Source organism: Astyanax mexicanus, chromosome 1 (genome assembly GCF_023375975.1).
Source record: "Astyanax mexicanus isolate ESR-SI-001 chromosome 1, AstMex3_surface, whole genome shotgun sequence".
Taxonomy (NCBI): domain Eukaryota; kingdom Metazoa; phylum Chordata; class Actinopteri; order Characiformes; family Acestrorhamphidae; genus Astyanax; species Astyanax mexicanus.
This window is the reverse complement of record NC_064408.1, coordinates 103,566,775-103,579,116: the sequence shown is the minus strand read 5'-3', so window position 1 is coordinate 103,579,116 and position 12,342 is coordinate 103,566,775. Positions and strand designations below refer to the sequence as shown.

At 41.4% G+C, this 12,342-nt stretch overlaps 2 protein-coding genes across 2 annotated transcripts; one reads left to right on the top strand and one right to left on the bottom strand.

The window, feature by feature from the left end:
- Positions 1-1,221: 1,221 nt before the first annotated feature.
- On the bottom strand, positions 1,222-5,230 carry myca (MYC proto-oncogene, bHLH transcription factor a). The gene is made up of 3 exons (XM_007258595.4): positions 4,967-5,230; positions 3,655-4,256; positions 1,222-2,265 (listed from the first exon to the last, which is right to left on the bottom strand). The coding sequence occupies exons 2-3, from the start codon at positions 4,247-4,249 to the stop codon at positions 1,676-1,678; spliced, it is 1,185 nt and encodes a 394-aa protein (XP_007258657.3). The 5' UTR covers positions 4,250-4,256; positions 4,967-5,230; the 3' UTR covers positions 1,222-1,675.
- Positions 5,231-8,783: 3,553 nt separating this feature from the next.
- Positions 8,784-12,103, top strand: LOC125780868 (uncharacterized). The gene is made up of 2 exons (XM_049463297.1): positions 8,784-9,035; positions 9,977-12,103. The coding sequence occupies exon 2, from the start codon at positions 10,168-10,170 to the stop codon at positions 11,788-11,790; it is 1,623 nt and encodes a 540-aa protein (XP_049319254.1). The 5' UTR covers positions 8,784-9,035; positions 9,977-10,167; the 3' UTR covers positions 11,791-12,103.
- Positions 12,104-12,342: the final 239 nt, after the last annotated feature.

The following is a 12,342-nucleotide window of genomic DNA, read 5'->3' as shown; positions in this document are numbered from 1 at the left end:
AGCCCTTAGCATCCCTACTTAAATTCACATCTTCATTGATCCATTGGGATTGAAACTCACATATGTTTGAAATTAGCATTTTTATATATGCAGGATATTAAATTGTGTGTATTACTTACTCAAGACTTAGGTGATAACATAAGGACATTATCCCAGACTGTATTTTAATGGGATGGAAGTTTTACAGTTGGGGCAACACCCCCTATCCCTCGCCACCCCAACCAACAAAAAGCTCTGACCAGATTTTTCTGGGTGTGTTTGCTAGGGAGGGGTGGGTCAGAATGTCTGTCTATTATGTACAATGTTTTCTTTTAAAATTGATTGTAAAAATATATTTTAAAAAGTTGCTGACAAATTGCTGACAACACAGCTTGTCTAGTACAGTACATCACACCTGCCATGTCCAGAGATTGAAGAACACTGGTCTAGTTCCTGTATTAGTATTGCCAAAAGAATAGGACTGTTTGGAGCAAGTAAAAATGAATTTTTGCCACCACAGCTAAAACCAAGCATTGGCTTGAGCAGTATAAAGCCCTATTTTCATCCATAACTATAGTGGTACACTTTTTGTGCTATTCAGCCAAAGAGCATTCAAGATGTTTTTTGAGCTGTTGGTTTACACTTTGCAAAATGAAAGATGCTTTAATGTTCTATAAGCCATGCTGTAAGAGAACCGCTTACGGTTCCATGGTTTTAAATGATCTAACTGTAACCAGTTGTAAGAAGTTTGCTCACTTTTGAAAGTCAGCATGGTAATATGTATTAATGATTGTGTCAGTGCAGCAAGTCTACTGAGACTACATGGAACCCTAGGTGTTAAAGGGGCTGGTCAACTGACTTCTAATCTAGCACCTGTAAAATGTATGTTTTTACTTACAGTACAGTAATTATGAGAGTGACGAACTGTAGTGTAGGCTTACACACAGGGTCTAACAGGTTATGCACTAAACACAAATAAATGTTTATTCTGAAATTGCAGGTAAAACTTTATAGCTTTCAATCACTAATATTTTTATTGTATGCTATACATTCTTTGGGCAACTGCTGCACCACATTGAGATGCTTTACATGTAACAGTTTAGGGACCACTACCCTATGGCACTGCACATAAAGTAATTTAAAGTACCTCTATTGTGTGTATACACTGAACCTTTGCCTTTACTAATGAACCCTTTCTGAACCCATTTTACTAAGTGAAAAAAACAATACAAAGACAGTCAGTTTTCATAAAGAAATGCATTTATGATTCTGAATTGTTGAAACATAAACATACAGTGAAACAAAATAGCATCTGAAGAACTCAGACAATACAGATCCAAAAATACGATTCTTAGGAAATATGAATCCATTATATACAAAAAAAACATACAAATTATTTATGTGGGCTGTAAGTACCCTGTGTTTTCTTATTTTAATAACAAAAATAAATGACTTAAATACAAATTATTCTATTTGACCACCTCTTTTAACTTTAAATTGTGGCAGTTTTGAACATGAACAAAAAAGCAAAACCTGACAATATTCAAAAACAAAATTGCATTGAGCATGCAAAATCACAATTATGCCAGCAACAGTCTTTAACTTGCATAAAAAGCTGAAAAAAAAAGTTTTTCTAAAAAGTCTGTTTTCGTTTTCTTATAAAAAAGTCTCTCTGCATCTTTTTGTTCACACAAGTTCATAGCTGGCTCCTCCGTAGCAGCTGTAGTCTGTGTTTTAACTGTTCGCTCTTTCTCCTCAGCTGTTCTTTGATGGACAGCAGCTTCTGTTCGTCTGACTGCATGGTGCGGATGCACTCTGTGGCTTTCTTTAGGATGACCACCTTGGCCGCCTTCTCGTTGTTGGCCACCTCAGGGATCTCGTCCCGCAGGGCGAAAAAGCTCAGTTTGAGTTCATTCCTGCGCTGGCGCTCCAGCACATTGTGAGTCCTCCGTTTGTCGTTGTCCTCAGAGTCTGATGTCCGGGGACTTGTGCACTTCCTCTGCTTGCTGTGTCGGCTGCTGCTAGACAGGGAGACTGGCTCCAAGCGCGCCCGCTTTACTGCGGGCTGCTCGTGTCGTGTTGAGGGGGGTGCGGCGTAATTGTGCTGATGTGTGGAGACGTGACACCTTTTCAGAACCAGTGGACTTAACTGCCTGGACTCGCATGCCTCTGCTTCGCTCCGCCTTTGCCGCTTCTCTACTGTGACCACATCAATCTCCTCATCTTCTTCCTCTTCCTCCTCCTCCTCCTCCTCTTCTTCTTCCTCCTCTTCCTCTTCATCATCATCTGCAAATAAGAATAGAAACCATTAAGTTCACATGTCAAAGATGAACCTTAGAGCTGTGGGAAAAACTGGAATGTAGCAAGTGGTATTCGACACATGCACTCAGGGAGTGAATGAGGGAGGGAGGCAGGGAGTGAGAGCGGGAAAAAAAAAAATCTCTGCATTCCAGTCCCCACCCACTTTCCTCGTCAGCTGATATTTGAACACTGCAGCGTTTAAAGCTTCCCTTATGGCTCTGACTCGTCTAGCTGTTCTAGTCAAGCAAAGTAGTGTGTAGAAAAGGACGGAAGCTTACGCAATCACCACAAACCCGGAACATCCATTGAAAAATCATCAAGGCCACTTGCACTTTCTGAACTCCGACAGCATCCCAACCGGCATAAAAATTACATGAATTACATTTTCCTATCTGCCCACTGGCTCAGATCGTGCCTCCTTAAGACTGCAAACTTAGACATTTGTGCAAGACTAAATGCATAATGTACTTTGAACAGAATGTGAATCCTGCATGTTATTGTTATCATAACACTTTTATACAGACTATGTGTTTGCTCGAAAGGGTATTGATTGCTTTTATTGGGCGTTTGTCTGGGATGAAAAAAGTGAACTAGGTACAGTTCAGCAGTGTTGCTGGGATACATGTGTTAGGTGTTACTAAGGTGCTGCTAGGTGGTTGCTCAGGTGTTGCTATATGATGGAATGCCAATAGAGATAGCTAAACGATGGGCAAACACAATGTGCTAATAGTGCTGTCTCCTGAAACTTATGGCTAAACAGTGCAATGCATATATGATTGGGTGACAGAGCTGTGTCCAGAACTTTTTGGCTAAGTAGGGAATGCATATATGATCAGCTAAAAGAGATTTGTCCAGAAACGTTCGGCTAAATGTTGGGATGCAAAAATAATGGCCTGACAGAGCTGTGTATAAAAACTTTTGGCTAAAGGTCCAAAAACATTTGCCCAAATGGTGAAGTGCAAATATGACGTGCTGATAGAGCCCTGTCCAAAAACATTTGGCTAAACGGTGCAATGCATATTTGATTGGCTAAAAGAGATGTGTCCCGAACTTTTTGGCTAAACATCGGAATGCAAATATGACTGGCGAAAAGAGATTTGTCCGGAAATGTTTGACTAAATGTTATTGGGATGCAAATACAAACTTTCGGCTAAAGGTCCAAAAACATTTGGCCAAATGCTGGAATGCAAATATGACTTGCAGCTAGTTCCCTGTCCAGAAACATTTGGCCAAATGTTGGAATGCAAAGACATTTGGCTTAATGTTAAGAGTGAAAATCTAACTTACAGATAGAGTCATGTTGTAGTCCAAAAAGCTTTAGCTAATAGAGCTGTGTCCAAATACTTATGGCACAATAATGTATTAAATTATTACCTGAATCGCTGCTGCTGCCGCTACAGCTGCTGTTGGGCGGGGTGTCCGGCGTGAACTCCGTCACCCTGGGGGACTCGGTTAGCGGGTAGGGGAACACCACGGAGGGGTCGATGCACTCGGAGGCCGGCGTGCCGAGGTCCTGGAGGTAGGAGGCGGTGCTCATGCGGGCGGTCGCGCTGCGCTCCAGCGCCGAGTCCCGGCGGGCGGCGCGCAGCGAGGCTAGCCGCTCGGAGACCGCCCTCTCCAGCTTGGCGGCGGCCGAGAAGCCGCTCCACATGCAGTCGTGCAGCACGATGTCCTGCGCCTGCGACGAGTCGGCGTCGCAGATGAAGCTCTGGCTCAGCGCGTCGTCCCCCAGCAGCTCCGTGACCATCTCCAGCTGGTCGGCGGTGGACGGCCGGCGGCTGGGCGAGAGCGGGGGCGTGGGCAGCAGCTCGAACTTCTTCCAGATGTCCTCGCTGGGAGCCGGCGGCTGCCGCTGCTGCTGCTGGTAGAAGTCCTCGTGGTCGTCATCGCAGTAGAAGTAGGGCTGGAAGGAGTCGTAGTCGTAGTCGTAGTTGTAGCTCTTACACGACAAGCTCGCACTCATCGGCATGATGGCTCTGAAGGAGGAGGAATGGGGAAAAAATGAAAACGTTAAGCAGCAGACTACTACAGCAGCATCATCATCATCATCATCACCATCATCATCCTGAGCATCAGCAGCGGCATCAGCATGATGCACCAAAACTAGCTAGTTAGATATCTAACTAGTTAACTATAACGTGCACGAGTATGGATGGATATAACTTACATGAATATATGCATGAATGCATGCAATTATCAGTGCAATCGCATGTGCAAGCTACTGTTGCATGCAGCCAGACATCAAATCAAAATATTTTAAAACAAACAAAATTACCTGGAAAATGTATTTTAAAAAAAACATAATTCCGGTGCATTTTTGTCTTTTTTGCACTTGAATGCTCCGCACGAGCTGATACAGCATACAGCGAAACACACACATATAACGTTACATGCATGCAGTAACGTTAGTATGCATGTGTACTAAGCTCATGCATGCATACTATCGTAGTTAGCTAGTTAATTACTTATAGTAGCTAACTATGATTATAATCTTTAGCAAAACTGTTTAAAAATCCCACTGACAAGCAGTCACAACGCAAGCATTAGCTATCTATCGATATATCAATCTGTCTTACTACATCAGTCCCCCAGTAACGTTAACGCTAGTTATCTAACCTATCTATCTACAACACACTCAGACACCCGGCTATATGGTTCACTTAGTAATCTCCAGCCTAAAACTCACCGTGTATCATCCAAAACACTCTGAGAAAAAGGGCAGCGAGGCGAAAACACCACGAAACGATGTGATCAAGAGTTAAATCCAATAGTTCCCGTGTGATCCGGTGGTCTGGGGGTCTCCTACAGCATGCAGAGTGGTGCAGTCAGTGAAGCAGTAGTAGTAGTAGTAGAGCAGTAAACAGTGTAGCAGCAGTAGTAGTAGCTCTGCTCTGTGCTCTCCTCCTCCTGCTGTCAGTGAGAGGACTGGCTCCGCTTGTCATGGCACAGCGGATAAGTCTGGCGTTACGTTGCGCACTGCGCCGTGTGTATATCCATCCGCGCACTTTCCCGCCAAACCACTACGCGTTTGTTAAAGACTGCTGTCTGAGCACGAAATATGCACAAACACATCTCATAATTTCACGTTTCCTGCGTGTACATGCATTTTATCTCGAACCAGTATGATGCTCGTGCAAGGTCGCCCGAAGCGTGCCGGTGCCGGGACTATTTCTCGCGGAAGGGTACATAAGCCCAGCGTGGGCGAATGTCTGTGATGAAGCTGAAGCTGAATGAGTGGAAGAAGCGCAGATGATCACACAGCGGCGCAGAGAGGAGTCCACGCTGGAAATTAACTACAGCCTATTCTGTGTTTGTGGCATTTCCACACCACAACATGCTGACATACTGCACGTCACAGATACATATTTTGAGCAGCAGGCAAATGACATGGAGCACATCATAGCTAAATGGTTTACTATACACAGAAAGGCGTTGGCTACCTAGCTAGTTCATTTGTTTAGGTTTTGAACCATGTATTAGTCCCCTCCACCAGTCCTACACACTGCTTTTGGATAACTTTATGCCACTCCCGGTGCAAAAAAGTCAAGTGGTTCAGCTTGGTTGTGATCAGCCAGTGATCATCCATCTTTCTCTTGATTATGTTCCAGAGGTTTTCAATTAGGTAAAATCAAAGAAACTCGTCATATTTAAGTGGTCTCTTATTTTTTCCAGAACTGTTTATATATCTATCATCGCTCTCCACTGCAAAACAAGTATCTCCATTTTTGATGATTAAAAAAAAAACAAAACAGAAATTCTCTTTTATTTTCCACAAAACGTTAAACCTAAGGTTTTATCTCTCTCCTGTAAAGTAGCTATTTTGGAGATGCTTGTTTTCACAGGACAGTGATGATATACATATGCACTGTGTTTTATGCACATAACTTTAAATAGTGCTTTAAATAAGTTGTTGTCAACTAAGAGCTAAAAATCTGAATCGCTCATATATTTGAAGAATATCAATATTTTTTTAACAATATCGCCCAGCCCTATTAATTAATTCATTAATTAATTTATTTACTTATTTATTGTGATAGAAAATGTTTCATCAATTGTGATATGAAAAACACATACATTGGCAAAGTCATTATATGATTGTATATTATATTGTATAATATATAAATATGTTGCAGTCCATAATGTCCAGCCTTAGCTCTATGTTAGCTAACCTAGGGTAACTGTGCTGAACGTCAGCCTATAGGAAGTAAGAGAGTTATTTAGCTAGATGCCTGGGGAGTAAGTTTGTTTGCTAGGTGTCAGTGAGCTCCAGCTGCTCACAGTGGGGGTGAATGGCTCACTGTGTAGTCTGTGTGATTCACTTGCCAGCCATTTGTCCTTAAGTTGGTTGGACATTCCCATCAGTCTTTAGAAGAAAACAGTACAATTCCCAAAACCAAGGGTCTTTCAGAACATGTACACTGTCGCCTTATGGGCTGAGGGTCTCAAACTGCCAACAGTCTTTTATTTACAATGAGTTACACAGAACTTTCTGGAAACTACAAATAACAAATAATAGTCAGTTATTTAAATTCTCTTAAGTCTCTTTGTTTAGAGCTAATTAGGCAACTTTCCTAGCTAATTAAGCTCTTCACCATCAATATGTTTGCCATATACTCAACTTACAAGGAATGTTCCGGCAACTGTGACTAATGTTATCTAAAAGTTCCCCCAATGTTAATAGCAATTTGTACAGTAGCCTAGTGTTAATAGACCATTCTAAAAATGTTACATGACCTTGAGAATAGTTGCAAATAAGTTTGAGGTCACATGCTGAAAACTTAACTTTACATAAATCAACATAAGAAAAACCTTCTGGAAACATTAAGAAAGCATTCCAACACAACGTTCTGGTAATGTTTAATCGTTGCTGCAAATAAATAATGATGTGCCTGTTAAGAACATTAGACAGATGAACATTATCAGAACGTTTCTTAAACAGTGGTAGTAGAATGTTAAATTGCAGCAATTATGGTTAAAGCAACATAAATATGCTGAAAACGTTAAGAAATTTGAAGAGATTAACATTTCAGGGAAACATTGCAAGTAACTTTCCCACATGCATCATTTTATTAATTAAAAACATTTAATAAATCAAGTTTTGTTATTTTTCCAGTAAGATCAGTTGGCGTAATTCAGTTTTCATTCAACAATCACTTCTTTTAAACGTTTGTTTGGTTTCTCTCTAACAGGAAAACTGTAGGAAAACAGTATTTCCTACCCTTTCCAGCCACACAAGGTTAAATCCAAGGTTCCTTCCAGATGAACACAGACTTCTGACCGCAGATGATAAGGTTTGACTTTGAAAATATGGTGTGTAGCGCCCCCTGCTGTTGCTGGCTGGATTTTTGATTGCAGTGAGGTGGATGCAGATGTAGAGCAGTAGCCTACTTTTTAGCCCTCTTTCTGGAGACCTACCTTAATGCAGGTTTCACCTCCAGCCCCAGTGCAGCACACTTCATTTAGCTTTAGCTCTCAGATTCTAAAGGAAGTAATTAGACTGATCAGTTAAGGCTGCTCAGCTAGATCTCCCTAAGCAGCATTGGTGACTACTGGCCTAGAGGCCCATATCTTCTTTTGCATCTTTGCAGAGATATTTAAGAATTATTTGAGTTTGGAAGTTGACTGCAAGCTTAACATTCTTTATATTCTTAGAAATATCCCATGAAAAATAACAGTTTGTTGGGAACAGAATCTGCAAACTTTAATTACCAACATAACAAAGTATTTAAAAAAAAGTTTTTTAGTATGAAGTATAGCTAAATAATGTAACAGTCGTCTGTGTGCCAGCCATCTGGGAAGCTTATTTTTTCTGTAGCAGAATGGTAACAGCATGCTAGTGTGTGCTGTGCTGGTACAAGTGCATCAGGTGCAGCAGAATCACTGGGGATTTTACACACCTTCAGTGTCACTGATGGGCTGAGAATAGTCCACCCCAGAAAAATCTGGGCCTTCTGGGTTTCTGACTGCAGTGGCCCTGCCTGTGGTCAGAAACAGAATACAGATGGGCTTGCACATGCTGTGCACAGAAAAAAATAAAGTACACTATTGAACCGTACACCTGCAAGGTGCACTAAAACATGTTCACTTTAAACAATAAAAGTTTATTTCTCACTAGTGAGATCTTTTTGGGGCTACACCAAAAGAGCACTTTATTAAGATGCACATGGTCTGCAACTATCCTAAAATATACTGTGGCATTTGATGATTATTAATGTGTTAAAATCTAAGTAGATCAGCAGGTCAACCATAACATCCACTAAGTCAAGTCAAGTCAAGTAGTTTTATTGTCATTACGACATACAGGTCCTTCTCAAAAAATTAGCATATTGTGATAAAGTTCAATGAAATGAAATGAAATGATAAACATTTAACTTTCATATATTTTAGATTCATTGCACACCAACTGAAATATTTCAGGTCTTTTATTGTTTTAATACTGATGATTTTGGCATACAGCTCATGAAAACCCAAAATTCCTATCTCACAAAGTTAGTGTGACGCCCACAAAGTGATGGTCACATTTGTAATTATTTTTTTGTTATTGTTATCATTTTTTGTTTATTTTATTCTGCTACCTTATGAACTTCTGCTGTGAAAGCTCAAATCAGATGTTGTTGTTGCCTAAGATGTCCAGTAGGGTGCACTGTGGCGTTTGATATCTACTGCAGCTAGCAGCTCTGCTTCTCAGACTTGAGAAGCTGCTGAACAGAGAAGCCACGTTTCCTCGTGTCTCATCCTTTTCACCCTGTTTACAGGTGAGAAATGTGGTAAAAGTACACAAAATCTACACTCAGTCGGTCTGTAGACTGTATAAACACATATTTTTTACATATGAGTTAAGTTTGAGCACAGTAGAAGTTCATAAATCTGTTAGACCTTTGTCTAGAAAATGGTGTTGGAGATCAGAAAATGGTGGCTGTGTTAGTGTTCGTGTTTTAAAGCAGTACTCCTTGGCATTTCATTTTCATTATTTTTTATGGTTCTTTGGTTGTATAAATTGAAACTGCAGCACAATTTGCCTGTTTTTGATTATATTTTTTTTATCTAATAACAGTTAAAAGGCAGTATGTTAGTCTTACTTACCTCAGTTTGTATTACTAGTGTGTTTTGTCCTCTAGATATTTTCCTAAGCATGTTAGCCTGTTGGCATCTGAACATCTCTCTACTCGTGTGACTTTATAAATATATTTTTACAGACACAACATATATATATTTCTGTAAAGCTCTTAACACATAAAAAGGGTATCTGCTGATGTGTTATGTGTTAACTTTATGCTCTAAAAGTGTTTAAATATTGCACTGTATCACTAAGTAAGCTACAGTGGGGAAGGAATGTCCTATTAAGCCTTTAGTACTAAGGAATATGTTCAGTTGGGCTATAAAGTATCATTAGCCTTTAGTATACATGAAATTCATGATGTAGTTTAAGAGTTGTATCTATATATGCATATATTTTGTGTTAAATGTATATTTTATATATGAATGTGTCTATATAACTGTATATGTACGGCTATATTTTATATTCTTTTCTTTTATGTTCAATTCATATTATTGATACCAGTAATTAATATTAAAAACACGAGACAGAGACTATAGAAGTAAGAAACTGCTGTTGTTTAATAAAAAGAGACTTGAGAAGCTGCTGAACAGAGAAGCCATGTTTCCTCGTGTCTCATCCTTTTCACCCTGTTTACAGGTATTTAATTTGCTTACACTGACCCTGGGCTCGGGGAGTGTAACAGATTCTTGGGGGCTCGTCCGGGATTGGCGCCCCCTGGTGGTGGGAAGCTGATCCAGTGATTTCTGACATCCGGGACCAAAGAGAGTTGCGGCTGCGTCGAGCGTACGGTGGAAGACTGCTTGGGAACTGGGCATCAGACAAGCTAGATGGAGAAGAAAGGTACCAAGACAGACGATGAAAGGAAGAGTCTGGTGTGGGAAATCAGAAAAGGCCTGTTCACGCTGTCGGCGGAAGAACTTTTCCAGATCGCTAAAACCATCGGCCCTGTACCCGAGAGAGACTCCTCAGAGCTTCGCGATTCGGACCTCGAAGGTTGTTTTGATTATGTAAGCTGTTTTATGTATAGCAAATCTTTACTTGACTCAGAAGACATGGGTATGAGTTCATTGCTAATGTTGAGGGATGTGGTTAATGAAATCCTTGAAACCCGTGGTGCTGCAGCTCAGTTAGTTCACACACAAGCAGGCACAGACTCACATGACACTCATATGCTAGCCTCCCCAGCTAACCCAGGCCTGGGAGACACCACACACCTGTCTGACACCATGACACCTCCTTGTTTACCCAATGTAGCTACCCATAACATGGATGACTCCTCTCACCCAGATTTACAGAGAATGCTAGCGAGTTACGAACAGCTAGGTAGAGAGCTCCAACAATACACAACCATGTCTACACCACCATCAACATTATCGGGAAGCGTACACACTGTTACACCCTCTGGTAAGACCCCACACACTTCTCAATCTGAAAAGCCTACACACACAAGTGATACATTGGTCTCCCTAAGAGATCTCTCATACCTTCATCGCAGGGAGTTTAAAGTACAGGGGGGTCAAATTGGTGACCATAGCTCAGACATCACTTACAATAATATACACAAGCAGATCGAAGAGGGCATCAGAGAGAACTTTAGTGAGGCAGAGATAGTCAGGAGTGTGTTGAGAATAGTAAAACCTGGGCATTTCAAGGATTTGCTCATGAACAAAGAGGATATGACTATCAACGAGCTGAAGATATTCCTACAATCGCACTTAGGGGAGAAAAGCAGCACTGAACTACTGCAAGATCTAATGTGTGCAAAACAGAGTGAGTCCGAGACACCACAGCAATTCCTCTACAGAGTAATGGGGCTAAAACAAAAAGTCCTCTTTGCATCAAAACAAGCTAATGCAGACATAAAGTATAGTCCAGAAACAGTCCAGGGGGTCTTTTTACACACCATATATCAGGGACTGGGCCATAAATACAATGATGTCCGCCGAGAATTGAAGCCACTTCTATCAGACAGCATGGCGACAGATGAGGCAATCTTGAGACAAGTAACAAAGATAACCAGTGACGAAACCGAAAGGCAGCGCAGATTAGGCATGATGCATCGAGCAAAACCGACAGTGGCTCACAGTGCTCAGCTTGAAATGGACAGTCCTAAAACCTACAACCTCAGCCACGATACTCTTGAAAGTAAAAGTAAGAAAGACCCTTTGAAACAGCTTAGTGACAAGATTGATGCTCTTACCAGTGTTGTTGACTCCATGCGGCAGGCAGGCCTGGGTAAACCAATACACACCTGTAAGTGCCAGATGAATAACCCACCTTTAGCTAAGAGGGAGAGAACATATGGATGTACAAAATGTGTTGAAGGAGGCTTACCCCGTTGCAGTCACTGCTTTATCTGTGGTGAGGGAGGACACAGAGCCATTGGCTGCCTCAAGAAAATGGAGCATCCGGGAAACCAGGGCCGGTCATTGGCGAGGGACCACCAGTGATCGGGTCAAATGAGTCCCACTTTAATGACATCCCGGTGCTGCAGTCTATCAGGGAGGGCCAGAGCCATGTGCACATGTGTCCACAAAAGACAATATCTGGAAAGTGTAAACCAAATGTGACTCACCTTTCATCTACGCCTGAGTTGCCAGTCAATAAAAGTGAGCCTGTCGTAAAGCTCATTGGGAAGAAAGCGATTATACATTGCAACCTAAATGGGTTAGCAGTAACAGCTTTACTGGACACGGGGGCCCAAGTAAGCATCATTGACCAGAGTTGGAAAGACCAATACCTACCTAATCATGACACAAGACCCCTCACTGAACACCTTGACGGTGATGAAAAGCTTGAGGTATATGCAGTTAATGGTGACCTTATACCATTTACAGGCTGGGTGGCTATTAATGTCAATCTTCCTGGTACAGAAGACCCTAGTTTGTCTATTAACGTCCCTTTCTTAGTGAGTAACTTACCACTTGAAAGGCCACTGCTAGGGTTTAATGTTATAGAGGAATTAATTCGGGGTCAGCCAGAGCGTGTAATGCCAACACTTG

Coding starts and splice junctions, on each gene's coding strand:
- myca (XM_007258595.4), bottom strand. CDS start 4,249: ATGCCGATGAGTGCGAGCTTGTCGTGTAAGAGCTACAACTACGACTAC. Junction 2,266..3,654: donor CGGCAGCAGCAGCGATTCAG/GTAATAATTTAA, acceptor TCTTATTTGCAG/ATGATGATGAAGAGGAAGAG.
- LOC125780868 (XM_049463297.1), top strand. CDS start 10,168: ATGGAGAAGAAAGGTACCAAGACAGACGATGAAAGGAAGAGTCTGGTG.